Source organism: Odocoileus virginianus, chromosome 9 (assembly GCF_023699985.2).
Source record: "Odocoileus virginianus isolate 20LAN1187 ecotype Illinois chromosome 9, Ovbor_1.2, whole genome shotgun sequence".
Taxonomy (NCBI): domain Eukaryota; kingdom Metazoa; phylum Chordata; class Mammalia; order Artiodactyla; family Cervidae; genus Odocoileus; species Odocoileus virginianus.
Window position 1 is genome coordinate 59,802,712 of NC_069682.1, and position 27,457 is coordinate 59,830,168.

General features: G+C 56.9%; 2 protein-coding genes across 5 annotated transcripts in view; one reads left to right on the plus strand and one right to left on the minus strand.

Annotated features, from left to right (window-relative positions):
• The first annotated feature begins 2,328 nt into the window (after positions 1-2,328).
• MYH7B (myosin heavy chain 7B) lies at positions 2,329-26,500 on the plus strand. Of its 3 annotated transcripts, XM_020894008.2 has the most exons (41): positions 2,329-2,451; positions 3,707-3,813; positions 3,970-4,113; positions 4,564-4,720; positions 5,033-5,060; positions 6,336-6,432; positions 8,681-8,704; positions 8,852-8,944; positions 9,083-9,146; positions 10,274-10,372; positions 11,044-11,147; positions 11,235-11,373; positions 11,671-11,789; positions 11,882-12,031; positions 12,214-12,384; positions 13,507-13,686; positions 13,781-13,913; positions 13,998-14,074; positions 14,523-14,610; positions 14,780-14,897; positions 16,570-16,693; positions 16,796-16,932; positions 17,948-18,203; positions 19,166-19,408; positions 20,079-20,255; positions 20,344-20,489; positions 20,804-20,894; positions 20,972-21,361; positions 22,253-22,379; positions 22,465-22,583; positions 22,668-22,864; positions 22,976-23,325; positions 23,495-23,619; positions 23,720-23,835; positions 24,293-24,689; positions 24,768-24,893; positions 24,979-25,149; positions 25,233-25,337; positions 25,419-25,514; positions 25,985-26,122; positions 26,196-26,500. In XM_020894008.2, exons 1-41 carry the CDS (start codon positions 2,361-2,363, stop codon positions 26,205-26,207), a joined length of 5,826 nt encoding a protein of 1,941 aa, XP_020749667.1. In that variant the 5' UTR covers positions 2,329-2,360; the 3' UTR covers positions 26,208-26,500. The 3 variants fall into 3 exon arrangements, with proteins under 3 accessions (XP_020749667.1, XP_020749668.1, XP_070328670.1); XM_070472569.1 differs by lacking the exons at positions 2,329-2,451; positions 3,707-3,813; positions 3,970-4,113; positions 4,564-4,720 and adding an exon at positions 4,857-4,894; XM_020894009.2 differs by lacking the exons at positions 2,329-2,451; positions 3,707-3,813; positions 3,970-4,113; positions 4,564-4,720; positions 6,336-6,432 and adding an exon at positions 4,845-4,894.
• The window catches only part of TRPC4AP (transient receptor potential cation channel subfamily C member 4 associated protein), a 67,377-nt gene continuing 66,388 nt past the window's right edge, over positions 26,469-27,457 (minus strand). For both annotated transcript variants that reach the window (XM_020894011.2, XM_020894010.2), the window contains exon 19: positions 26,469-27,389. In XM_020894011.2, the coding sequence (XP_020749670.1) occupies positions 27,252-27,389 (138 nt within the window). In that variant the 3' untranslated portion in view covers positions 26,469-27,251. The remainder of the gene's footprint in view (positions 27,390-27,457) is intronic.

Consider the following 27,457-nt stretch of genomic DNA (forward strand, 5'->3'; position numbering starts at 1 on the left):
AATACAGCCAAATTACAAAAATAAAATAAAATAAAATGATGATATTCTCATAAATATGTGGAGAGAAAGAAGAAAGCAATACATATAAATTTCAAAACAATCTATGATATTTAGAAGTCAGAGTAGTAGGTGAAAGAGTGATAACTGAAAGAGGATTGAAGGGGATGATGGTAATTTGGTGGGGGGAGGTGCTGGTAATTTTGGGTTCTTGAACAGGATGTGTTTATTTTGGGAAAATTCATGAGACTATACAAGAATATTCACCGCAGCCCTGACTGTAATGGCAAAAAGAGAACAATCTAAATGTCCACTTTATCATTTTGTAACATGGGGAAATATCTGCAGGATGAATTACTAAGAGGGTCAGGGTGATTGTAATTTTGATAGACACTGCCAAAGTTGGCCATGCTTTTTTTTTGGGGGGGGGCCATGTGTGGTATGTGGGACCTCAGTTCCCCTACCAGGGATCCAACCTACACTCTCTGCTTTGGAACCGCAAAGTCTTAACCACTGGGCTGCCAGGGGAGTCCATGGCAATGCATTTTAAACTAAGTTTTTGTGTAACACACGTACCATAAAGTGCATACATCTTAAGCTTACAGCATGATTAGTTTCAGAGAGAACACACCTGTGTAGCCACAGCCCAACTCAGTTTATAGAGCATTTCCTGCATTTCAGAAGCTTCTCCTGTGCCTCCTCTCATCCTTACTTTCCCTCAAAGGACCACTCTTTCACTTTTATCATCATTGGTTAGTTTTGCCTGTTTTGAACAATATACAGTTGAAAAAGTATCTTTGAAATTATTTCTGTGTATTTTATAGACTATAGATATGTCTATATATTTGGTGCTGGTAGCTTGTTGGTATGGAAGATTTCTCTTTGTGAGCTCAGCCCAAGATGCCTGGCAAGAATCCTGGCTCTGGACCTCTTTGTGTCCAGTGTCGGAGGTTTCAGCATCCTTTGACTTTCTGACTCTAAAATTCTGTGGCACCACCAGGGCCTGAATGGGATCATACACAAGGAGAGCCCGAAAGTGCTGAAGGCAGCTGGAGTGTCAGCACCCTCCTCCCCTGATGAGAGTAGGGTGCAAGAGAGGGCTAAGATGGGAAGTTGGCTTCCTGTGAATCTTCAGTACCAGGATGAAGGAGGCTCCTAACTGGTCTACATTTCCTCTATTTTCTTCCTCTTCAGCCAGGTTATTCCCTTTCACCTGCGGTTCTGCTTTTCTTCTTGTGTGATTTCCCCAGGGGACCTGGGATAACGGGGGATAGAGGGGAGCAGAAAGGGGAAACGACAGCATCCAGGTGCTTGGAGAGGGATGTCTCACTCTCTCTGCTTCTCTTTTTTTCTTTCTTTATATTTTTTAATCTTTTGGCCGTTCTGTGTGACATGTGGGATCTTAGTTTCCCAACCAGGGATCAATCCCGTGGCCCCTGCATTGAAAGCATGGAGTCTTAACCACTGGACCCCCGCTCCTGCCCAGGGAGGTTCCCGCTTCTCTTTTTGACTTGGTCTCGGCCACTGCTTTTTGGTGAGACTTGACGAGAGCTTTCCTTTCCCTGGGCCTCAGTTTTCTGGATGTACAGAGAAGGTTGGACCAAATGGTCCCAGAGTGCATCCTGTGGTTCCGGCTCTCTGAGTTTTCTTGCTCTTCATTTCTGAGCGTGTGGACATACTTCTGGGTACACCAGACTCCCTGAGACTTGGTTTCTCTCCCCCAGCACCTCTGTCTTCCAAATCTCCCCCTGCCTTGCCCCTGCCCCTGTCAGTCTGAATCTCAACCTCCCAGTCTCTGAGTGGAGTGAGTGTCTCTCTCCGCCTTTGTGATCCCTTGACAATGGGAGGTAAAAATAGCCCAGGGGCCGAGCTGGTGGAGATAAAAGGGAATTTGCCTTTTGTGTCCTGTGGCCAGGCTGGGGGGGCTGTGACACGTGGAGATTGCTGACATAGCTCTCCTCCGCTGACCTTGACGGCGGCAATAAAAGGGGGAGCCCAGCTCCCAGCCCTCACCGTGGTGCCGAGGTGGGTGATCAGGGCTGGAGTGGGAGCCCAAGGGAGGGCAGACAGGCTGGTGGGTGAGGGTGCTTGTGGGTTGGCACAAGTCTCTCCATTTCTGTGGGAGAGGATGCTCTGGTGTCTGAGAGGGTGTGTGTGTGTGTTGGGGGCTCACCAGGGAGGCTGAGGGGGGACTCCAAAGAAGGACCTACTATTAGGTCTTGTGGGTTGGTCCATCACACCCCAGTTTGGGGCCCCTGCCTCCAGTCCCCTCTCTGGGCCAACTTCCAGTGCCTGCTGCCTTGGACCGCCTTGAGCCTCCAAGATCTCTGCTGCTGCACCCTCCGCCTCTCAGTGCCACTACCATGATGGATGTGAGTGAACTTGGGGAGTCTGCACGCTACCTCCGCCAGGGCTACCACGAGCAGATGAAGGTGCACACGGTCCTGTGGGATGGTAAGTGAGGGCAGAGGTGGGCAGAGCCACAGAGAGGCCCTTACGGACTCAGAACAGGAGTGGGGAGGGGCGGCACTCCGCTCGGGTCTGAAGGAGCACTCTGGCCTGACAGCTTTAGCCCCAGAAAGGAAACCCCAGGGACCTAGTCCACCTCACTTGTGTGCCTGTGAGCAAGCCTTGGTTTGCTCCTCTGTAAAATGGGACAGCATCACCTGCCTCCTGTGACTGCAGTCTGTGGCCGGAGCCTGAGGCTTCTGAGATGAGAGTGACTGGTATGTGTGCAGGCTGCTTCCACGTGTCCATAAAACCTGTGCTGGAGTTATTTTTAGTGCTTTCCCTAGAGCCAAACCCTCTGTTTATTAGGGACAGGAATAAAGGCAACTATTTATGACCCGGTTTGCTCATAGGACAATAATAACAATAGGCAATGTGTATCAAGCGCTTACTGTGCGCCAGGCCCAGAGCAGATGACTTTCCATGCATCATTGCAACAACCTGGGGAGGTGGTGACCAGGGCCAGGGCCAGCTTTGTGGGTGTGTGACCTCTGCAGCTGCACTGGGGGCCTTTAACTCTTTGCTATCTCTATCGAAATTTTAAATGATTTCTTAACAAGAGGACTTGCATTTTAACATTGGAGCCTGCAAGTTATGTAGTTGGTCCTAAGGCACTTGGCTAGTAGGTGACAGGATATCTGAGTCTTTAACTTTCATGATGCCTTTAACTACCATGAAATATAGGCTCCCTGGAGCTCTGGGACCAGCTGCCCGGGCAGGAAGGAGCATAAGACAGACATACAAAATGCAGGGCTTGAGTCTTGGGTGAAATAGGGGAAGACAGAACCCACTAATATTAAGTGCCTGATACTGAGTGTTGCTCCAGAGGAGAACTAAGGAGATGCTCACAATGTTTTGCCTTTAAGGGACAGGCCCAGAGAGAATGAGGGATTTTCCACAGGTTGCAGGGCAAATACAAGAGAAGCATGAATCTGAACCAAAGTGTGTAATCCAGGGCTGTGGGGGACCCTTACTTCAGTCAGGGGATCCTTTGAGGAGATCTCTAGGGAAATCTCCCAGTGCTGCCTTTCCAAGGAAACAGGATCTGGAGGGATCTTTCCTGGGTACTCCTGTGTCCTGATAGAGGGGCTCCTAGAAGGCACACAGCTCTAGGGACAAGACAGGGGAACCCAGCTGGGCCCCCAACCCCTGGATGTGCATCAGCCTCTTTCAAAGCCCCAATGCTCTCCCGGAAACCCAGGGAAGAAGCGGGTCTGGGTACCTGATGAACAGGATGCTTACGTGGAGGCCGAGATCAAGTCGGAAGCCACTGGGGGCAGAGTCAACGTGGAGACCAAAGACCAGAAGGTTTGACTCCCCCCTTTTCCTGGAATTAGCTCCTCTGCCTCCCCGAGGTGTAGCTCCTGGAAGGCATGCTCTGGATGAAAGGGGGTCTGGAAGCGTACAGGGGTGAGAGGCTGAGGTCACTTGGTTCCTGCCCCCACGATATGGCCTTCCTGGCAGGTGCTGACGGTTCGCGAGGCTGAGCTGCAGCCCATGAACCCGCCCCGCTTCGACTTGCTGGAGGACATGGCCATGATGACGCACCTCAACGAGGCATCCGTACTGCACAACCTGCGCCAGCGTTACGCTCGCTGGATGATCTATGTGAGCCCGGGACCAAAGAGGGGCCACGGGTGGGATGGGGCCGTGCGTGGTGGGGGCGGGGCCGTAGCATCAGGGGGAGGGGTTGGGACCGTGGGGAGGGGGCGGGGCTATGTGCCGTGGGGGAGCAGGGCTAGAGGTAAGGTAGGGTGATGTCATGGGTCTGCGGGGGCGAGGCCACCGACTGGTGGGCGGGGCTGGAGGTTTGGCTACGGGGCTGTAGGGGCGGAGCGGCAGCCTCAGAGTCGCTGGGCAATGGGCTCTGGAGGTGGGGCCACGGGCTGAGGGCCGGAGTGAGGGCTAGGGCGGGGCCAGGACGGCCACAGAGGTGTGGCGTCGCACCTTAGGCAGCTCCTTTTGGGGAATTTTTGCAAAGATCATAGTTTTGCGAGGGCTAAAGCTTGAGGATGGGAACTTGGCCTCCAATAACCCCTCTATACGCTCTCTCCCCAGACATACTCGGGCCTCTTCTGTGTCACCATCAACCCCTACAAATGGCTCCCGGTCTATACAGCCTCCGTGGTAGCCGCTTACAAGGGAAAGCGCCGCTCGGAGGCCCCGCCCCACATATACGCGGTGGCGGATAACGCCTACAATGACATGCTGCGCAGTAAGGGCTGCCTTGACTTCTCTCCCCTTCCTGAGTCCTCTCTCCCTCCTGAGACCCCTCCCCCGGCTGCCGGATCCCCTTGCATCCACTCGCACTGCCTCCTTTTCGATCCCGCTGGACACTGAAGCATAGTCGTTCTGTCTCTTCAAGTGGGAGCTGGCCTGTAGTCTGAAGGTTCCCACCTGGTCCTTCCCATTTCTGGCCCTGGGTGGCGGAGGGGCTGTCCCAGCGCCAAGGATACCCAAGGTGTTCCACCTGTGGCTGGTCCCTCCCTCACTTTGGCTAACTTCTGTCTCCTCCCCTTTCTTCCAGACCGAGAGAACCAGTCCATGCTGATCACGTGAGTGTGGGACTCTGAGGATGGGGTGGGAAATGCCTGACATCTGGCAGGGAGGGAGGGAACTAAAATAATTTCCCGAGATTGAATAATTGAATACAAAGTGCTAAGGGTAGGGGCTTTACCACCTAGAGCCAGTGTCCCAGGTGAAGCTAAATTATAGCGTCTTCTCTGCCCCCATTCTGAGCAGATAGGCAGAAAAGGGATGCCAGACTGATCGCCAACCCTCATATCCCCTGTTCCTAGGGCCTGGAATCTTCTTTCACCTTGATCTTTTGGGAGTTCTGATTCTGGCTCAAGGAGGGAGGAGGAGATCCCCTTCCCTTTCCACTTTATTGTTGTTATTGTTTAGTCTCTCGGTCATGTCTGACTCTGCAACCCCATGGACTGTAGCCCACCACGCTCCTCAGTCCATGGGATTTCCCAGGCAAGAATACTACAGTGGGTTGCCATTTCCTCCTGCAGGAGGTTTTTCTGACCCAGGGATTGAACCCCTATCTCTTGCACTGCAGGAGTCTTCTTTACCACTGAGCCACCAAGGAAGCCTTTCCTTTTTATTACCAGCTTCTTATTTCTGAATCTTATTTATAACCCTTTGTTTGCCTCCTTGGGAAAGTGGTAGAATTCTTACATACCAAGTTTAGGTCCAGCCAAGCAAATATGGACATTGGTTGCGCGTGAGTGTGTGTATGTGTGTGAGTGTGCAGCCTGCTGGTTAAGAGTAAGGCCTTTGAAACCAGAAAGACCTGGATTCAAGTTCTCATGGGTCCACTTCCTGCTGGTGCCCTTGGTCCTCTGAATCTCATCAGTAAAAACAGGACAGTCCTACTTACTTACCGCAGAGCTATAGGAGTCAGCTGGTGAATGTTGCATCTGGCACCCAGCAGAAACAGCTACATGACCTCTCTGAGCCACATACCCTTCTCTATCAAAAGAGGGTGATGATGGCACCTGCCTTACAGGGTTCCTGAGGCTTTAATGAACCAGTTCAGGTGAAGCACTTGGCCCAGGGCCTGGCAGTAAGTTAGCGCTCAGTAAACAGTGGCATCATCTGTTTTCTCATCTCACTGGGATGATCTATGCTGGTTTGTTTTGTAAACAATTCAACGCCTCTGGGAGTTGACCCATCTCTGAGGAGTTTTGGGTTGAGGGGCTCCTGAGATGGGACCTGGGTGTGGGGAGGGCAGAGGCACCCTGCTGGAGAAGTAGGGTGCTGGGGGGTGGGAGGAATTAGAGTAGCCAGATGGACATTGGTGACTCATGTTTGTGTCATCCAAGGGGAGAATCGGGGGCCGGTAAGACCGTTAACACCAAGCGGGTCATTCAGTACTTTGCCATCGTCGCTGCCCTGGGAGACGGGCCGGGCAAGAAGGCCGTAAGACTTGCCCATGCGGGCACTGCTCCCTGCTGCTTCTCACTGTTTTTCTTTTCTTTTTTTTTTTTTTCTCCTTTTCTTCTTCTTCTTTTTTTTTTTTAAAGTTGATTCCCCAGAGCCTCTCTAGCCCTGCCTGAGCCTCCCACCCTGGTGGCAGACTCTGGCCTGAGCAAGGCTTGACCAGAGAGGCTGCGGCCGTTCTCTGCCATGTGACGTAGTTCCAGGCTTGTGTCACTACTTCCATCCCTAACACAGAGGGGCGGGACCACATTGCTAGTCCTCAACATTTCATGTAATTTTTCCCTTTCATATTTTCATGACCTTCATATTTTAGAAGTTTACCCCAAGAGGCTGCTTTTACCAAGAAGTAATAATCGGTTTCTTGGTTTTCATGCTCCAGTTACCTGCTGTCAATCAAACAAGGCAGGTTCAGCCAGAGCCAAGGGCACTTGGCCTTCTCAACAGCCAAGATTATGGGTCAGTTTTATACCCTATGATTTCTTTATAGTTTTTGAAATTTTCTGAAACAACCAGTATTTCGGAGTTTTTTAAAATTTGTTTTTGAGGTACAGTCCTTCCTAGCCCTATGGCCAGATGTTTAGAGATGTGTGGGCACCCCACACCCACCACCAAATGGATTGACTTTTCTTTCCAGAAGCCTAAGGCCTCCACCCACCCAGCCCTCACTCCTGGTCTTGTTGAGCCTTGCTTTTATTCTGGGGCATTTTTCTTTCTTCTTTTTCTTATCTTTTTTTTTTCCATTTAAAGTTTTTTTTTTCTTTTTCTTTTTGCCTTTTCCTGTTTTCCCATTTGATTTTCTTGTGGTTTTTTTTTTTTTCAGTTTTGGTTTTTTGTTGTGGTGGTTGTTTTTCTTGTTTGGTTTTGTTTTTGCTGTTGACTTTTTTGGTACTTTCCTCCCTCCCCTCCACCTCATTTTCCCAACTCCCAAAATGTCTCTGAGGATGCTACAGAAAGTTGGGGCTTGGTCCAGAAACAGAAATGAAGGGCGGGAGCTGACGGTTATGCAGCCAGAATGGGTGGGGCTAGGGGGCACTTGGGCAGAAAGGAGCCCTGTATTGTGGATTTGAGGTTTGGGGGCGCTGTCAGGCAAGAGAGGTAGAGAGAAAGACTGGTCCACAGGGGCCCTGGGTGTTGTAGCTTAAAGAACTTATCAACCTGCCTCCCCTCTGCCCCCAAATTTGACCACATCTGTCAGAGGGAGCCCTGTTTAAAAGCCCTGGAGCTGAGTGTGTGGGGCGGAGCTCAGGGGAGGGCTCCTGCCATCTTCCTCTTCTTCCTGTCTCTCCAGCAATAGCTCAGGGGGATTTTTAAGTCTTGGGCTCCCTGGAGGTGAGTGAATCACCAAAATCTCGTGGCATGGGACAGGTGGCATGGCACCTGTCACTCCCGAATCCAGTCCTTCCTTTCCCCCTCTTTTTCTCCCAGGCTGCTGGGATCCATGGCAGGGAAGAGATAGAAAGGGAGATGGAGGGAAGACGAGGCTAGGAGAGCAAGTGGGGAAGAGTCCTTCAGTTCAGCAAGTCCCTCTAAATGAGACAGGTGTCTTTGGGTGTCATGGGAAGCAGGATGCCTGGACTCAGCATCTGCCCTGCCCCTGATTTATTGTGTCATCTTGAGCAGATGACTTTCCAGCTCTGAGTCTTAGGTTCCTCATTTGCAAAGTAGGGCTAATAATATGCACCTGGTGGGGCTATTTTGAATAGTACTCGATGTACAGTTGTACAGTGAAAATGCACCCAAACACAATACAAAGAAGTGTGAAGAAGGGCCGTCACAGAGGAAGGTGAAGGGTCAGAAGGTTTGGGCAGGAAGAGTCTCTTCCAGCCTCAGAGAATCAGAGAAGGCTTCCTAGAGGAGGGGGCTTTTGAGTTGGGCTCTAAAGGGAAGTAGACTGTAGTCAGGAACTTCTGGGACTTGGAGCAGGGTCAATTCCTGGGGTGTGGGAAATGAAGGGATGTGGAGGAGGCCAGAGACAGCTTTGGGGTACTGTGGGTAGGAGACACCCAGACGCAGCCCATGCCTCAAGCACCTCCCTAACTAGAGCCCTGCCTGCTCCATTTCTTGCATTTCTCCATCTAACAGTCCCTGGAGGGTCAGGCATAGGGAGTGGGGTGACATTTGGGTGACTAACATTCAATGTCCTGCTAACTCACCCCACTCCCCCACCTCCACACCCCCGCCTGGTGAGACCTCACACCCTCTAACATTGTCTTCCTTCTCCTCCCAGCAATTTCTGGCCACGAAGACCGGGGTAGGTATGGGGCTGGTGTGAGTGGGGCAGGCAATAATTATGAAGTCCTGGGGACCCTCCCTCCCCTTCCCCTTCCCAAGCAGAGGTGGTCTGGGATGGGCTAAGACCCAGGACCCCTGGGTGAGAGACCCCTCATCCTGCCACCAGGGCACCCTCGAGGATCAGATCATCGAGGCTAACCCTGCCATGGAGGCTTTTGGCAATGCCAAGACCCTGCGCAATGACAACTCGTCCCGCTTTGTGAGTGGCTGTGGTGGGAGACCAGGTGGGGTTGGGGCAGGCGCGTGGGGAGGCAGGGAGACACAAGGTCTGGGGAGCCCTGGGTAGATGGAGCAGCACTGCCCAGGCCCCTGACTGAGGCTGCTCTTCTGCCCACAGGGCAAGTTCATCCGCATTCACTTTGGTCCCTCTGGGAAGCTGGCATCTGCAGATATTGACAGCTGTGAGTCCAGGAGAGGGTGGGGAAGGAGGAGGACGGGGAGAGGCCCAGGCCTGCACCTTCTCACTCGGATTGAGCAAATTTCGTCAAGTCCTTGGGGCTCCCACCTGTCCCAGGTGCTGCTCTTCATGCCCAGGCCACTGCCCAACTCATGCCACCTCACTACTCACCTGGAACTTACCCACTGCCTCCATGTGGTCTCCCAACCTCCATTCCTCTGCCTGATCTTCTTTCAGCCAAAGTGATCTTTTTTTGGCTACTAATCTGACCACTTCTCATTCCCGCCTAAAAACCTTCTCCAGATCCCATCACCTTAAGATGGAGACCCCCGCCCTTACCCCACGATGACCCCAGTCTTTTCTCTGGCCCTCCGTCTGGCGGACCTGTGCCCCTCCTGCCCAGCCTCATCTCTGTGCACCTTGAGACCCTGTCCTTCCAGGAAGGTCTCCCCCAGTGTGTCTCTGGGGTCATCACCCATCCCTCCTGATGCAGTCCTGCTATGCAGACACTGGGTGCCCAGGTCACATGCACAGAGGGACCCCCCCCACACTGATTGCTCCCCATCTTGGGATGCAGGGCCAGATCCTGACAGACAAGCATAGGCAGGTGGTGATGGGAGGAAACGTCGTCGTTTACACCCTGACGGGCCCATGTGCAAACACATGGAGGCTCTGCTCTCTGCACACAGTGATACCCCAGCACTGCTCTGGGGGAAAGGAGTGGTCTGTGGGTGAAGGAATGACAGCCTAGATGAAAGAACAAACCAAGAGCCACACACAGGGGATTCCCTGGCGGTCCAGTTAGGACAGTGAAGATGTGGCACTCGGTGCCAAGGGCCCGGGTTCAGTCCCTGGTCAGGGAGCTAAAGTCCCACAAGTCACGTGGCCAGAAAAAAGACCCTTACACAGACACCCACATTAATACACACGCACTGGTGTATAGACACATTCCCACACTGTGGCACATGTGCCAATGGAGAGACCTCCTGCAGCACATGCCGAGGGTGTGTGCAGACACGGTGCCTCTGTGTGTGCAGACACCCTTGCCCTGGCCGGCCCCTTCCCCCTGCTCCTCAGCCCTAGTGGGGTGACTCACTCAGGACAGTAGGCCAGCTCCTCCCTTTCCCCCAGATCTCCTGGAGAAGTCACGGGTGATCTTCCAGCTGCCCGGCGAGCGAGGCTACCACGTCTACTACCAGATCCTTTCAGGGAAGAAGCCAGAGCTGCAGGGTGAGGCCCAGCAGCCCAATGGGGTGGGAGTCAGAGTGCGCAGGTCTGGCTGGCAGTGGGGCTGCCCGGCCCTGTCCCAGGCCCCCTCAGACCAGGCCCTGGGCTGCCTGTTCCCCCACTGTTCTGGGGTCTGTGACATCCCTTCTTCCCTGGAGACCCAGCATTCCTTCTATCCACCCACCCCGTTCCTGAGATTTCTGGTTCCTGCCGAGCCCTCTCCTGCTTGTGCTGGAGAACGGGCCCCTCAGCACCCCTGCCCTGGCTAGGTTGTCTCTCCTGCTGTCCTGAGATTAGAGAGGTTCTCCCCAGCACCAAGCGGGGAGCAAGGGCTCCATCTGGGCCTGGCTCACCTCTCTTGCAAGCCCCTTGAGGGCAGAATCTGATCCTCCCTGGACCCGAGCACCCAGCACGGGGTCTGGGCCAGAGGGGTGGCTGTGAGCAAGGGTCAAAAAGGTGAGTGAGATGTAGGGACTGTGGCTCTTTCCCCGGACTCATAAAGAAAGAGAAGCCTTGGGCATAGGAGTGGAGGAGAGAAACTCCAGGTACAAAGTCTAGAGAGGTCTCTAGAGTCCTGCCAGACGAGCCCCCAGGACCCACCACACTGGGATCAGGGGAAGGAGGAGAGCTGGTGAACTCAGCCAACCCCCCCTTCTCGGCCCCGTGTCCCCCAGACATGCTGCTTCTGTCTATGAACCCCTACGACTACCACTTCTGCAGCCAGGGCGTCATCACCGTGGACAACATGGATGATGGGGAGGAGCTCATGGCCACTGATGTACGTCTGGTGCGAGGGGAGCAGATCCCTTGGCTCCGCTGGACCCTGAGGAGCCCAGAGTTCTCTGAGTCTTCCCCTCCCCCACAGCACGCCATGGACATCCTGGGCTTCAGCGTGGAGGAGAAGTGCGCCTGCTATAAGATTGTGGGGGCCCTCCTGCACTTCGGCAACATGAAATTCAAGCAGAAGCAGCGGGAGGAGCAGGCTGAGGCCGACGGCACCGAGAGTGAGGCGCCCTGACCCTGACCTGACCTGACCCAGTCATTCTCTTGACCCTGATCTCAACCTCCAGTCCGTGACCATTATCCCTAAGCCTTGTCCACAACCTTTGACTTAGGTCTGGCCCTGATTGTAAAGCGTGACTTCTCAACTCCAGACCCTCACCCTTCTGAGCTGTATAGTTTGCTGACCTTGAACTTGACCTCTGCCAACCTCCCTTTCCTAACCCTAAGTTGAGACCAGTAGAGCCCCCAAGAACCCCTATTTTTGGCCTCCTCCTCATCTCACCTGTGTGTCCTGCCAGGTGCTGACAAGGCTGCCTACCTGATGGGAGTCAGCAGTGGGGACCTCCTCAAAGGCCTTCTGCACCCCCGAGTGCGTGTGGGGAATGAGTATGTGACCAAGGGTCAGAGCGTGGAGCAGGTGAGCTGCTGGCAGGCTGGGGCCCACCTTGGGATGGCCAGGACAGGGTCGGCTTCTTGCCAGGTCCCAGCCCAGCCTCCCCACAACTCCAGGTGGTGTTTGCCGTGGGGGCTCTGGCCAAGGCCACCTACGACCGGCTGTTCCGATGGCTGGTGTCTCGGATCAACCAGACTCTGGACACCAAGCTGCCCCGTCAGTTCTTCATCGGCGTCCTGGACATTGCGGGTTTTGAGATCTTTGAGGTGCGGGCAGACCTACGCCCCTAGGCTCTGTTCTCTCTGGGGTGGAGGACCATGGGGGTGGGTGCAGGAGCCCTGGGGGTCTGCCTGGAAGCGGGGTGAAGTCCTGCACATCCCTGTTCTCTGTGGGCCTCCCTGTCCCCGTCTGTAAGGAGGCCAGCTGAGCCGGGCGCTGCCCTCTACAGTTTAACAGCTTCGAACAGCTGTGTATCAATTTCACCAATGAGAAGCTGCAGCAGTTCTTCAACCAGCACATGTTTGTGCTGGAGCAGGAGGAGTACAAGCGGGAAGGCATTGACTGGGTCTTCATCGACTTCGGCCTGGACCTGCAGCCCTGCATTGACCTCATCGAGAAGGTGGGGCCTGGTGCCAGGTCACTCCAGGAAGGGAGTGCCTGTGTGCTTGTGTGTGATTGAGCATTAGCAGGCATGCATGTGTGTGTGCATTGAAGTGAGCATGGGTATATGAGCATGGCTGTGAGCGTGTGTGTGTAATGTGTATATGAACAGAAATGTGTGCCAGTGTGTGACTAGGTGTGTTAGAGATTGAGTGTGATCGTGTGTTGGTAAGCAGGGCGCATGTGTGAGCAGACATCCCTGTTGCACTGCTGACAATAAGCCCTATTGCAGCCACAGTTCCATTGGACCCTCAAAACTGTCCAGAACTACAGGGTAGGATGTGTTTGTTTATTTGTTTATAAGACATTACACATATTTCCCTATGGTACAAAGACTAGAAGAAAAGAAAAATCAAAGAAAAATGGACAAATCAGAAATAGAGGGGAAAAAATATTTCCCCCAATCCTACTACAGCATGTATCCTCTCCATCCTTTATCCTTGGCATCTCTTTTCTCTAATGTACACAGACTGACTTCTCATCCTACCTTTTCTCTGAAAGTGTATTCTGGGTGTGGTGCTTTGTTGAAGAAGGCACAGTGGTTCATGCAGCAGATGATGTCTGTGCATTTCTGTAATCTCCTATCTGTGAACATTCAGGTGGTCAACAATTCTTTGCTGTTATGGCAGCAATGAAAGTATTTGTGTCCCCATTTTGCAGGTTAGAAAACTGAGGCTTAGAGAGGTCGAAGGGCCCCGTAACCACTAAGTGAGGAAGCCAGAGTTTGATATCAACTGCATTTTTTTGACTGCACCATGTGGGAGAGTGTGAGACCACAGACGTTGGGGGTGTGTGGGTGCAAGGGTGCTGGTTTGAATTTGCACACTTCTTATAAGCAAAGAGAACAACTCAGAGCTGCAAATTGGTCAGAAGCGGGTTGAAAGCCAAGCCACAAACTTTCTTTCTTAGAAGACAGGGCTCCTGGGTGCAGATCCATTCTGCCTCCCTCTGGGCAGATGGTGGCTGAGATTAGGGGGTCTGGGGAAGCTCCCAGAGAGAGGGGGTCCAGGAAGTGAGGGTCCAGCCCAGCCTGGATGGACTGGCTTGATGGAGACCCTTCATGATTGTGCCCTGTCCCCAGCCGCTGGGCATCCTGTCCATCCTGGAGGAGGAGTGCATGTTCCCCAAGGCCTCAGATGCCAGCTTCCGGGCCAAGCTCTATGATAACCACGCGGGGAAGTCGCCCAATTTCCAGCAGCCACGGCCTGACAAGAAGCGCAAGTACCAGGCCCACTTTGAGGTGGTCCACTATGCAGGTGTGGTAAGTGCCTGTTGAAAGCCCTGCTCTTGACCTCTCTCCCCCGTTCCTGGGGTTCCCCTGCCCCTTGGGTCAGCACCTGTCTGGTCTCTGGCAGGTGCCTTACAGCATCGTGGGCTGGCTGGAGAAAAACAAGGATCCACTGAATGAGACGGTGGTCCCCATCTTCCAGAAGTCGCAGAACAAGCTCTTGGCTACTCTGTATGAGAACTATGCTGGCTCCTGCTCTAGTGAGTACCAAGCAGTGCAAATCTGCAGGGAACTCATGGAGGGATGTTCTCTGCAGTGAGTGACTAGCTCCATGTCTATCCTAGCTGAGCCCCCCAAGTCCGGGGTGAAAGAGAAGCGTAAGAAGGCAGCATCATTCCAGACGGTGTCCCAGCTGCACAAGGTGAGGCCCCGTCTAGGTCCCATGCAGGCCCCCACCCTGCTGCCTTCACCCGGTCCTGGCTCCTTGCTCTGTCCCCTGCACCCGGGGCGGGCGGCCGTTAAGACTTGCAGTGATGTTTAACTCCTCTCCACGTGAACATCACAGCAAGTCTGTGCTGCTTCCCGTCCCCACGCTGCCTGGGCAGGGTTTGGGGGGATGGGGTGGGAGCCACGGGGCCTGTCGGAGGGCTGAGGATCAGTTGGGGGACCCGCCTGGTCAAGTGGAAGAGGGCCAAGGGTCACAAGGAGAGTCAAAGGGTGGTGCTGCAGAGACCTAGCGCTGAGGTGCCCAGTCCTTAGTGGGCTGGTCCATCTTTAGCAGGCTGGTCCATCCTTGGTGGGCTGGTCCACTGCGGCTTCCAATCCTGCTTCTCTGCCCTCTTGTGCTTTCTCCCCTCTCCCTCCCCCAGGAGAACCTCAACAAGCTGATGACCAATCTGCGGGCCACACAGCCCCACTTTGTCCGTTGCATCGTCCCCAATGAGAACAAGACCCCAGGTAGTCACCCCGGGGTGGGGGCTGCTTCCCCGTGGGGGGACATGGGAGGGAGGGGATGGGGTGGACCAGAAGCTGGGTCATCCCTCTCTGCAGGGCCTGCATGACCTCGAATTCATGAAGGTGTGTTCCCTGACCGCTAGTCTTTTCCTTTAACCTCCACCGTGCCCAGGGGTCATGGACGCCTTCCTGGTGCTGCACCAGTTGCGCTGCAATGGGGTGCTGGAGGGGATCCGGATCTGCCGACAGGGGTTCCCCAACAGGCTGCTCTACACTGACTTCCGGCAGCGGTGGGTATCTCTGGGACCCAGCCTTGGCTTCTCCTCAGATCCCCTGCCAGCCACCTTCCCTCTTACCTTCCTCCCAGGTGGAGGCAGAATGCTGGGTGGCGGTGGGAAGGGCACCAAGGAGGATGCAGGGGGGTGGGGAGGGGGCTGGGGGCATCCCCAGTGGGAAATGCTAGTCAGTGAGACCTGAGGGAATGGGCTGGGGGAGAAGTGAACAGGCTCGGGGTAAATACTGCAGGTGCAGCCAGCAGGGTTTGCTAATGTACTGGAAGTGGAAAGAGAATGAAAAAGACAGAGGTAACTTCCAGGTATTTGGCCTATCAACTGGGGAGTTGGTGGTAGATTTACTAAGAAACCAAGATAGATCTTTAAACTTTTGGTAGGGGGAGGTAGGTGGACAGTGGGTTGAACTCTCCTTGGAACATGTCAGATTTGAAATGTCTCCGGCAGGAAGCCCAGGAGGGAAGTCGGGCAGGCAGAGCCAGGTGTGGATTTGGGAGTTGAATGAGGGTTCACATGGACTAGGCTTTATGTAATGCCTGGCAACGAGCGCTCGGTCAGTGCTGTAGCGACTCTACCTTCCCTTTATAGGTTTGATTTTTGTCTGGCTGCAATTGTCCACGGGCCCCTCCCCCTTCAGAAGTAACTGGGGCCATCCACGCTGACCATTATACATGTGTGTTTGTAGAAGTACTTTGCACATGGGTGCACACACACACATGAGCACACGTGCATGAGCACACACATGCATGAGCGTGCACACATATGAGAACACACACACATGTGTTCTGTTTTTTCCCTGTAACCATATGTCTTGGGGATTGTTCCTTATTAATAGACATAAGTCTGCATCATCACCCTTTTTTAAAACAATTAAGACTTTTTTTTACAGCAGTTTAAGGTTTGCAGCAGAATTGAGGGCAAGGTACAGAACATTGCCACACACCCGCTGCCCCCACACATGCACAGCCCCCCCCCCATTATCAGTGAACCCACCAGAGCGGGGCATCTGTTACGGTGGCCTCGTAATCACTCAGTGTCTGTAGTCCCCATCACAGTCCACTCTCGGTATTGTGCCTTCTAGGACTCTGGATAAAGGTAATGATATGTAGCATCATCCATTTTGTTATGGAGTGAAGTATTCTGTAATCTAGTGACCTGTGCTTTGTTAATCAGTCCCTTAGTGAGGGGCCTTTTGTGTTTCCAGGGTTTTGCCTTCACAGGGTGGTCACTGCAACCTGACCCACACAGCCCTGTACACACGTGCAAGCGTGTCCCTTTAGAAGTGGGCATGCCGGAACCCTTGCTCTTGTTGATCACAATTCTCTCCCAATGCTTCTTCAGTTTGTGATATGCTGTAACGCATCACCTTCTTTACTTTTTTTTGCCATCTCAAAAAACTGATAAATTGTTAAAAATTATAAGTTAAAACTTTTAACAGTGCCATAGGCCTTCTGTAAATATTGCCGCCTCTTAAAGAACTACTGAAGCCATTTAAACATTACCTGAGCTTTTAAAGCAGAGTATGCCCACTCCCCCAGTATCACAAGGCTGTCAAGTGTCACTCGCCAGCTTGTTCCGTGGAGCCTCCACTCTAGCCTCCGAGAGGCCAGCCTCTCCAGTCCTCTGCTCCCCGCCCAGCAGCCTCCTCACCAACCCTTCCCCACCTGCTCAGGTACCGCATCCTGAACCCCAGCGCCATCCCGGACGACACCTTCATGGACAGCAGGAAGGCTACAGAGAAGCTGCTGGGCTCGCTGGACATCGACCACACCCAGTACCAGTTTGGCCACACCAAGGTCGGGGCACAGGGGAGTCAGGGCCCTGACGTGGTGTGAGCAGGCGCTCTGCCAGGGGCTCATGCAGACAATTGAGGGTTACACCTACCGTGCCCACCCCAGGTGTTCTTCAAGGCTGGGCTCCTAGGCGTCTTGGAGGAGCTTCGCGACCAGCGTCTGGCCAAGGTCCTGACGCTGCTGCAGGCACGGAGCCGGGGCCGCCTGATGCGCCTGGAGTACCAGCGCCTGCTTGGAGGCAGGTGGGTATGAGGAGAGGAGTGGGACACAGCGTCGGGGTATAGCCACTTGTCCCTCAGCTCACAGAACTTCTAGGCTCTCTGAACCTGGTCATACTGTCCTAGGGGTCAGATTTTGCGTATGGCTGGTTGAGTGTCTCCGAAGGGGCAGGGCTCTGTCTGCTCTGTGCCCTTTAGCCCCCAGCTACCTACCACTTCCTCCCCTCAGAAGGTGGGGGAAGAGAGTCCATCTCTATGCCAGGCCATCCCAGAGTGTGGTCCTGAGTGGGAATAAAGGCAACTAGTGTTTTTGAAGAGTCTTATGTGCCAAGCCCTGGGCGAGATATTTTGTTTGAATTTATCTTGGTTAAGGTACAGGATGGGCTTCTCAAGTGCCTCTGGTAAAGAATCTGCCTGCCAATGCAGGAGATGCAGGAGACACGGGTTTGGTCCCTGGGTTGGGAAGATCCCCTGGAGAAGGAAATGGCAACCCACTCCAGTATTCTTGCCTGGAGAATCCCCTGGACAGAGGAGCCTGGTGGGCTACAGTCCATGGGGTCACAAAGAGTCAGAATTGACTGAGCACACATGCAAAGTACAGGACAGTCCTAAGAGGCAGATGACCATCTCTGCTCACCAGAGGGGGTGTCTGAGCAGAGAGAGAGCCATCAGCTGGCTCATGGTGGGAGGTGGGAGGCTGGGATGGGAGCCTAGGCTGTCTGACCTTATATGACAGTCGGTGGCTTAACCATCCCTGGTGTTCTGTCTTCAGGACCCTTGCAGGGACCACCAGACCATTCAGGGTTTGTGAGCTCCAGTCCTGGAGGCAGTCCTGCATGCACTGGGCCCCTCCCTAAACCTCATCTGTAAAGCAGAGGATTAGGACCTATTTGAGAGGCTGTTGGGAAGGTTAACGTGATCAACCACACACTGAAGTGTTTAGTGCAATGTCCGGCCCAGGGGAGGTACTTGGGAGCTTCAGGGCTGTACAAAAGGGCAGCTGTGAACCTGCTGGCCACCTCCGGCCACCTCTCCCCAGGGATGCCCTGTTCACCATCCAGTGGAACATTCGTGCCTTTAACGCTGTCAAGAATTGGTCATGGATGAAGCTCTTTTTCAAGATGAAGCCGCTGCTCCGCTCGGCGCAGGCTGAGGAGGAGCTGGCGGCCCTGCGGGCAGAGCTGCGGGGGCTGCGGGGGGCCCTGGCCACTGCCGAAGCCAAGCGCCAGGAGCTGGAGGAGACGCATGTCAGCGTCACCCAGGAGAAGAACGACCTGGCCCTGCAGCTGCAGGCGGTGAGGCGGGGAGGGGCGGGCTTTCTTTCTACAACCTGGTGCCCCCACCCCCGGGCATCCTTAGGGAACCCCAGGCCGCTCTGAGGAAATAGCACAAGCAGACCCCCTTCCCCCCGGCCAAGGCCGACCTGGCATGTGCTGCGTGCTCAGGTTTCACCTGGGTCCTTCTTGCTCTTCTGGAGGCTCATGGGCTCACACCTGCATGCGGCCTCCTAGTACCCAACCTCCCCACCCAGTCTGCGCACATGTCCCAGTGCTCCCACACCCTGGGTCCCCATGGCTTCCTGCTAAAGCCTCCATGGAGCCCCATCTCCCCAGCTCTCTCTTCCTCTCCCTCCCTGAGACAGTGCCAGGCTCCCTTCTCTGGTTAAGGGTCACGGGAACCCAGGCAGCAGGTAACAGTAACAACCAGACGGCAGAGATCAAGGGTCCAGATCTTCCCCCAAGTCCATAGAGCTGTTCCTTCCTTCGGCAAACACCTTGAGTGTCAGGCTCCACAGAAGCTCTGGAGACACATTGGTGGGAAGACAGACAGACCAGTGCTCACAAACCCACCTACTAGAGCAGGAGATGGTTATCTGGTCAGGTGGTGAGGAAACAGCACAGTGGCCAAGAATCTGACCCTCCGTGGCCGCACAGGGCCCTCCCCACCCCGACTTCAGTGAGGGCGGACCTGGCCGTTGGCTTCTCTCCTTGAGCCCTTGTTTGGGCCTTTCTCTGGGTCACCCCCCGGCCTAAGGTTCCCCTCTTGCCTCCCCTGGTCCATCCCTCCGCTTGCGCCCTCATCCCACCACACCTGATTGCCTTCAGGGCCAAGAACAGGTCATCGGCATGGCATTCCTTGGTCCCAGAACCCAACTGAGCTTGTGTCAGGCCTTGGCATGGAGAAATGAGCTTTCTGTCCAGGACCTGGCCTGGGGTCTCTCGGCTGTCCTGACTCTGATTCCCATGTCCCCCTCCAGGAGCAGGAAAACCTGGCGGATGCCGAGGAGCGCTGCCACTTGCTCATCAAGTCCAAGGTGCAGCTGGAGGCTAAGGTGAAGGAGCTGAGCGAGCGGCTGGAGGACGAGGAGGAAGTGAACGCAGACCTGGCCGCCCGCCGCCGCAAGCTGGAGGACGAGTGCACGGAGCTCAAGAAGGACATCGATGACCTGGAGCTGACGCTGGCCAAGGCCGAGAAGGAGAAGCAAGCCACGGAGAATAAGGTGTGGGTGTGGGCTGGTGTGGGTATGGGCTGGGCTGGCCTGGGGTGGGGCAGAGCTGTGGGGCCAAGCACCTGCAAGTCCCACACCTGTGTGGCCCTGGGCAGGTCTCATTCTCTCTGTGAGCCTCAGTTTCCTCCTCTGTCAAATGGGGCTAATAGCAGCACTTCCCTAATTAGGGTGGGTGAGTCTGTGAGAGCATTCGCCACCTAGCCTCGCACGTAGTAGGTGCTCAGCAGATGCTAGTGATTGTCATCCACCAGCTCCATGTGTCCCAGGTGCCTTCCCTCACTGAACCCTCCCAAGAGCCCGTGTGGTTCACACTCTGGGGAACTGACTCCATTATACAGGAGGGGATAGTGAGGCTCTGGGGGAGGGTGAGCTGCTTATTCAGCTTCTCACAGGTGCTCCCTGAGGAAGCCAGGACTAGGGAATACCTGCTTAAACACCCGTGAATCCCCAAATAGCTGGCATCTGTTGATCTCTCTGTGCTGGCCAGACACTGGGGAAGGGCTCAGTAATCCCTTGAGGAGGATGCTACAACCATCCCTTAAGGATGAAGAAATTGAGGCTCAGGATGAACTGACTTGCCTGAGGTTCTCTGGCTGGAAAGTGCAGATGCTCAGGCCAGAGTTGGGGGAGGCAGCCCCACGGTGACCTTGGCCCGACACAGGTGAAGAATTTGACGGAGGAGATGGCAGCGCTGGACGAGTCTGTGGTCCGGCTGACGAAGGAGAAGAAGGCCTTGCAGGAGGCACACCAGCAGGCCCTGGGCGACCTGCAGGCTGAGGAGGACCGTGTGAGCGCGCTGGCCAAGGCCAAGGTCCGGCTGGAGCAGCAGGTGGAAGACGTGAGTTGGGGCCACAGCAGGGGGCTGCACAGAGGGGCTGGGCCGGCCAGGACACGGGGGAGCCCACCCACCCTGTCCTGCCCCACAGCTGGAGTGCTCCCTGGAGCAAGAGAAAAAGCTGCGCATGGACACGGAGCGGGCCAAACGCAAGCTTGAGGGGGACCTGAAGCTGACGCAGGAGTCGGTGGCAGACGCTGCCCAGGACAAGCAACAGCTGGAGGAGAAGCTCAAGAAGTAAGAGTGGGGAGGGCCCAGCCCCGACCTTCTGGCCCCAGGGGCCTCCTGAGCCTGCAGCCCGCTTCTCGTAGCCCCCAGGACTCCAGTCAGTGTTGCATCACAGCAGAGGTTGAACCGTAGGGTGAAGAGGGGTCACCTAGGGCCAGGGTCGAGGGTCAGGGCTTGAGAGGGAACACAGGGGAGGTCTTGAGGGCTACTCCTGGCAGCGTGCCTCACAGGAAAGCGTGTGTGCTGGGGGTGGTACCCAGGTGCCCCCGGCAGGTTGGCGGCAGTTAGGACATGGGCCGGCTCATGCCCACCCTCTCCTCCAGGAAGGACTCGGAGCTGAGTCAGCTGAACCTGCGGGTGGAGGATGAGCAGCTCCTCGGAGCCCAGCTGCAGAAGAAGATCAAGGAGCTGCAGGTGCGTGAGGGACGGGGGCAGGCGGGGACCCGGGTTAGGGGCCCACGGAGGTAACCTTGCCACCTGCCCATCCCCAGGCTCGGGCTGAAGAGCTGGAAGAGGAGCTGGAGGCCGAGCGGGCGGCTCGGGCCCGCGTGGAGAAGCAGCGGGCAGAGGCGGCCCGGGAGCTGGAGGAGCTGAGCGAACGGCTGGAGGAGGCGGGTGGCGCGTCGGCCGGGCAGCGCGAGGGCTGCCGGAAGCGCGAGGCCGAGCTGGGCCGGCTGCGGCGGGAGCTGGAGGAGGCAGCCCTACGGCACGAGGCCACAGTGGCGGCCCTGCGGCGCAAGCAGGCAGACAGCGCGGCTGAGCTGGGTGAGCAGGTGGACAGCCTGCAGCGGGTGCGGCAGAAGCTGGAAAAGGAAAAGAGCGAGCTCCGCATGGAGGTGGACGATCTGAGCGCCAATGTGGAGACCCTGGCCCGCGGCAAGGTGTTGGCCTCCTTCCTGACCCCGACCTCTGACCCGCCACTAGCAGCCCACCCTCACCAAACCCTCCTGACTGCAACAGCTGACCCCACCCTCTGAGCCCCGAACACCCCCTGCCTATCTGACACTACACTAGTGCTGACCCTGCACCCGATCCTGATCCCCGGCCCATTCACCCAGCACCCAGCCCGAAACCCCCCACCAGTCCTGATCTCAAACCTTACGTCCTAAACTCTGTGCCTTGATGCCAGAGGATTTTGACCCAGCATCCAATTTGAACTTCTCAGTCTTTGACCTCTGAATTCTGACCTCATCCCTATCCTGTTTTGGCTTCCCTGGTGGCTCAGATGGTAGATAATCTGCCTGCAATGCAGGAGACCTGGGTTTGATCCCTGGGTCAGGAAGATCCCCTGGAGGACGGAATAGCAACCCAGTCCAGTATTCTTGCCTGAAGAATCCCCGTGGACAGAGGAGCCTGGTGGGCTACAGTCCATGGGGTCGCAAAGAATCGGACATGACTGAGCAAATAACACAGACCTGTACTGAGTGTTCTTGTCCTGAATCCCAGCACCCAACCCTGACCCTTGACCTTTGTACCACCTAATCTTAACAACTGACCTGTTGACTGCTGTCCCCTGCTGACTTCAGACTCTGGTATCCTAAACTCACCTTGACCCACTGGCCTTAGGACTGGTTCAGCCCACTTACTTCTGACACCGTTTTAAGCCATAGTCTAGCATTAGAATCTCTGACCCTGAACTTGGGGTTCTGTTCTCCCTTTGATTCCTTGGCACACATCTAGCTTTCCAGTTCCGGGCTCCAGTCTCTATTGGTGGCCCTAGATCCTGCCTTGTGGGTCTCTGACTTGTTCTGATCTCTGACCCCGGCTCCCAGGCCAGCGCAGAGAAGCTGTGCCGGGCGTATGAGGATCAGCTGAGCGAGGCCAAGATCAAGGTGGAGGAGCTACAGCGGCAGCTGGCAGATGCGAGCACCCAGCGTGGGAGGCTGCAAACCGAGAGTGGTGAGGCGCGGGGCTCGGCCGGGCCATGGCGGGGCCTCCGTGCTGCCCACCCGCCTTCCCGACTTGGCTCCCCTCTGGCCTTCAGGGGAGCTGAGCCGCCTGCTGGAGGAGAAGGAGTCTCTGATTAGCCAGCTGAGCCGCGGGAAGGCCTTGGCCACCCAGAGTCTGGAGGAACTGCGGCGGCAGCTGGAGGAAGAGAGCAAGGTGGGCTGGCTGTGGGCAGCTACAGAATGGCGGGGGTGGGGCCACAGGGCCGGCCCCACGCTGTGGTCACTGTGCTCTCTGCAGGCCAAGAGTGCACTGGCTCACGCCGTGCAGGCTTTGCGGCACGACTGTGACCTCCTGCGGGAGCAACACGAGGAGGAGGCCGAGGCCCAGGCAGAGCTGCAGAGGCTGCTGTCCAAGGCCAACGCCGAGGTGGCCCAGTGGAGGAGCAAGTATGAGGCGGATGCCATCCAGAGGACTGAGGAACTGGAGGAGGCCAAGTGAGTACCCTGCTGGCCCGGCCAGCACCACCTGGGGGGGGCAGGGCAGGGTGGGGTGGGGGATGCGGGGCTCAGCTATGCGCCCACATCCCATCTGCTCCCGGGGCCCAGAAAGAAGCTGGCGCTGCGACTGCAGGAGGCAGAGGAGGGGGTTGAGGCCGCTCACGCCAAGTGCTCATCGCTGGAGAAGGCCAAGCTGCGGCTGCAGACTGAGTCGGAGGACGTGACCCTGGAGCTGGAGCGGGCGACCTCAGCGGCCGCGGCGCTGGACAAGAAGCAGCGGCACTTGGAGCGGGCGCTGGAGGAGCGCCGGCGGCAGGAGGAGGAGATGCAGCGGGAGCTGGAGGCGGCCCAGAGGGAGGCCCGCAGCCTGGGCACCGAGCTCTTCCGGCTGCGCCACAGCCACGAGGAGGCCCTGGAGGCCCTGGAGACGCTGCGGCGGGAGAACAAGAACCTTCAGGGTACAGCCCGGTCCAGGGCCCGCGCCGCCCTGGGGCTCACTGGGAGTTCCCTCCGGGTCACACGGGCAGGGTGCCCTTGCAGGGGCAGCCTGGAATTACGGGTGGGTGAAGTGATGTGGCTGCAGCATGAGCAGTGGGGTGGCCCCGCGGTGCCCTGTTCTCTCTGCAGAGGAGATCAGTGACCTCACAGACCAGGTCGGCCTCAGTGGGAAGAGCGTCCAGGAGCTGGAGAAAGCCAAGAAGGCGCTGGAAGGAGAGAAGAGTGAGCTCCAGGCAGCGCTGGAGGAGGCTGAGGTCAGGGGCGGGGCAGACGCTGACCCGCTGGCTCCCCCAGCCTCCCCTCTCAACACGCATTCACGGACCCCCTGGCTCAATGGCTTGCTCCGTACCCCAGGGGGCCCTGGAGCTGGAGGAGACCAAGACTCTGCGGATCCAGCTGGAGCTTTCCCAGGTCAAGGCTGAGGTGGACCGGAAGCTGGCAGAGAAAGACGAGGAGTGTACTAACCTGAGGTGCGGGGAGGGGGCTGGCCCTCCTCTTCAGGCTGACAGCCTCTCCCGTTCCAACTGCATGAGAGCAGAGGGCAGGAGGTGTTGGCTGAGCCCCAGCGTGCACAGACTGGCGTGACACCTAGTCCCCCTCCCCAGGACTTTCTCGGCGGGGGGATTATTGTCCACAGTTCAGAGGTGAACCTAGGAGAGGCCAGAGGACTTGCCCAAGGTTACACAGTGGAGGCAGAGCCAGCATTCAGTCCGTGTCTGTCTGCTCCAGAGCCTCACTCTTGTCTGTGAAGTTGCTCTGATGGACGACAGGCAGGCCTGAGGGGCTTGAAACCAGGGAGGGACGGGTCCCTTAGTCCGCAACGGGTTTACGTCTCCAGTGTTCCTTTTGCGTCTGTCAGCAGGTGTGGTGCCTGGGCCCCTGCTCCTCGCAGGTCACCACGCCTCCTTCCGTCCCTCCCGACCACAGGCGCAACCACCAGCGGGCAGTGGAATCCCTGCAGGCCTCCCTGGATGCGGAGACTCGGGCCCGCAATGAGGCGCTGAGGCTCAAGAAGAAGATGGAGGGCGACCTCAACGACCTGGAGCTGCAGCTGGGCCACGCCACCCGCCAGGCCACGGAGGCGCAGGCCGCCACGCGGCTGCTGCAGGCCCAGCTCAAGGAGGAGCAGGCAGGGCGGGACGAGGAGCAGCGGCTGGCGGCTGAGCTCCGCGAGCAGGCGCAGGCCCTGGAGCGGCGGGCTGCCCTGCTGGCTGCGGAGCTGGAAGAGCTGCGGGCCGCCTTGGAGCAGGGCGAGCGCAGCCGGCGGCTGGCAGAGCAAGAGCTGCTGGAAGCCACCGAGCGCCTCAACCTCCTGCATTCCCAGGTGGGCACAGAGGGGGTCACCAGAGCGTGCGGGGTGGGGGCCGGCAAGGCCCGACTCTAAAGCTCTGCTTCCCTGCAGAACACAGGTCTCCTGAACCAGAAAAAGAAGCTGGAGGTGGATTTGGCCCAGCTGAGTGGGGAGGTGGAGGAGGCCGCCCAGGAAAGGCGGGAAGCTGAGGAGAAGGCCAAAAAGGCCATCACTGATGTGAGGCTGGGCTGGGGCTGGGGGTGCCCAGAACAGAGTCCAAAGGGACCGTCATCTCCTGACCAGGCCGCCGCACCCCCCGCAGGCGGCCATGATGGCGGAGGAGCTGAAGAAGGAGCAGGACACGAGCACACACCTGGAACGGATGAAGAAGACTCTGGAGCAGACGGTGCGGGAGCTGCAGGCCCGGCTGGAGGAGGCAGAACAAGCCGCCCTCCGGGGCGGGAAGAAGCAGGTGCAGAAGCTGGAGGCCAAGGTGTGTGCGGCCTGCCTCCCAGTCTGCTGCCCTGGCGGGTGGGCAGGCCAGGGGCTCCAGGCCCACCAGCTGGCTGCTTGCAGGTGCGGGAGCTGGAGGCCGAGCTGGACGCAGAGCAGAAGAAGCACGCGGAGGCCCTCAAAGGGGTGCGGAAGCACGAACGCCGGGTCAAGGAGCTCGCGTACCAGGTGGGTAACCAGGACCACCTCGAGGGCGGCCCTAGAGCTGGCCTGCTTCGGACAAGACCTGAATCCCCTTTGCCTGCCCAGGCCGAGGAGGACAGGAAGAACCTGGCTCGCATGCAGGACCTGGTGGACAAGCTGCAGAGCAAGGTCAAGAGCTACAAACGTCAGTTTGAAGAGGCGGTGAGTGCACGGGGATCTGGGTCTTTGGGGCCTAGTACCAGTCAGGATGCCAGTGGTCACCCCACTTCTACAGCTGGCCCCAGTCAGTGGAGATGCCAGCAATGGTCAGGCCTGTTCCATCTCTGGGCTGTGGTTTCCCCCACAGTGGCTTTGTATGTCAGCTGGGACAGTGACCCCACTGCCCAGTGGGAAGAAAGACAAGTTTCTAACAGCTCCAGCAAGACACAAGACCTAGCTCTGTCTCTGGGTGGACCCCTCTGCTTTCCCCTTCCAGGCAGATCTGGCACCCGGGCACCTCTGGAACCAGTGGCTCCATGCCCTTCCTTCCTGCTGTGGGGACTGGGGAGGGGTGGGGAGGGCCATGGGCAGCGGTGGTGAAGCAGACTAGAGGGCCAGGAGAAGCTGGCCCCTTCTGGGGCAGCTGACCCTCTCAGTGACCAGAGAGTGAGCAGGCCTGCCTGTGCCTGCAGGAGCAGCAGGCCAACACTAACCTGGCCAAGTATCGAAAGGCCCAGCATGAGCTGGACGACGCAGAGGAGCGGGCAGACATGGCGGAAACCCAGGCCAACAAGCTGCGGGCACGCACCCGGGATGCCCTGGGCCCCAAGGTGAGGGGTGTGTGGGGTACCCTCCCTGCCCTCTGCCTGGGGGCCACCCACTCAGGCACCACTCTCCCCTTAGCACAAGCAGTGAGGCTGGAGCCCTGGGCTCTGAAGAGGGACACCTGCTCTCTGCCCACCCCGATCCTGGCCTCTCTTCATTCACACCTGCTCTCTGCGCCCCCAATCCCAGCCTCTCTTCATTCACACCGGCTGAAGCCTTGCCACTCCAAGCCTTGCTCCACCCTGGATAAACCCCACGGCTGCAGCTCTGACTGGGTTCCTGCTCATTCTTTGGGGTTCAGGAGGGGAGGGGAGCACATGGTCTCACAGACAAAAAGTCAGGCCCACATCAGTCATTTAAAATAAATTCTTTAATAGTCTCCATTTAATTGGTTTATTTGTTGTTAATAAATTGGCAACACAAGAAGGGGCCGGGGGTGTGCTCCCAGGCAGGCTCCCGTGCGGGCAGGCTCAGGCAGGAGACGCTGCCTGGGGGTGGGGGTGGGGCACAGCCACCCTTTGCCCCAGGGGATTGAAGGAGAAAGCCCCCCCACTTCTGGGGGAAACCCCTGGGATGAACACAGCGGCCAATGAGCAAACAGAACCAGAGGAGCTAAAGGAAAACAAAGGAAGGAGGAAGGGAGGGACAGATGGGCAGGCCTGGGGGAAAGAAGCATTCTCTGGTATCCCCCACCCCTGCCCAGGGGCTCAGAAGCCTCTGCCTGGGTCCAAAGGCCAGGGCAAGCTCGGCTCACAGATTGGGGGAGGGGGCCCACACCTCCGTCCCCACGCCAGGACTGACAGTCAAGAGACCGGGCGGGAGCTCAGACAGAGCTGTTTTTAAAAGTCCCCTTAGCTCTAGGTGGGCCAGGGCCGCAGAGTTCTGAACGAAGGGTGGGCATAGCGCCCCTGTCCTCATCATGGCGATCTTGAGGGAACTGAGGCGCCCCAATGACCCAGAGCCTCAGGGGCCAAGGGCTTCTAGATGCTCCCTCCCACCCAGCCTGTACCTGAAGACCCGGGGCAGGTGGAGCAGCAGGGAGGCGGGGGAAGGGTGGGGGCAGGGCAGGGCGTGAGGCACGCGTACCCCGCTCACCCGCGCTGGCCCAGCAGCCACCCGAGGCCTGGCCCAAGTTCACTCCTCGGTGAAGTCCCTGTCTATGTCCATGTAGGGCTCCTCAATGTAGCTGACAAGGGCAGAGGGAGACTGGCGGTCCGGGTTCAACAGGATGGACACGGTCTCTTTCCAGTATGAGAAGCTGATGCAGGAGCTCTGTGCACAGAAAGAGGGGCCACGGGAAGGGCCCTGGTAAGGGGTAGAGAGCTGCCTTCCACAGGGCC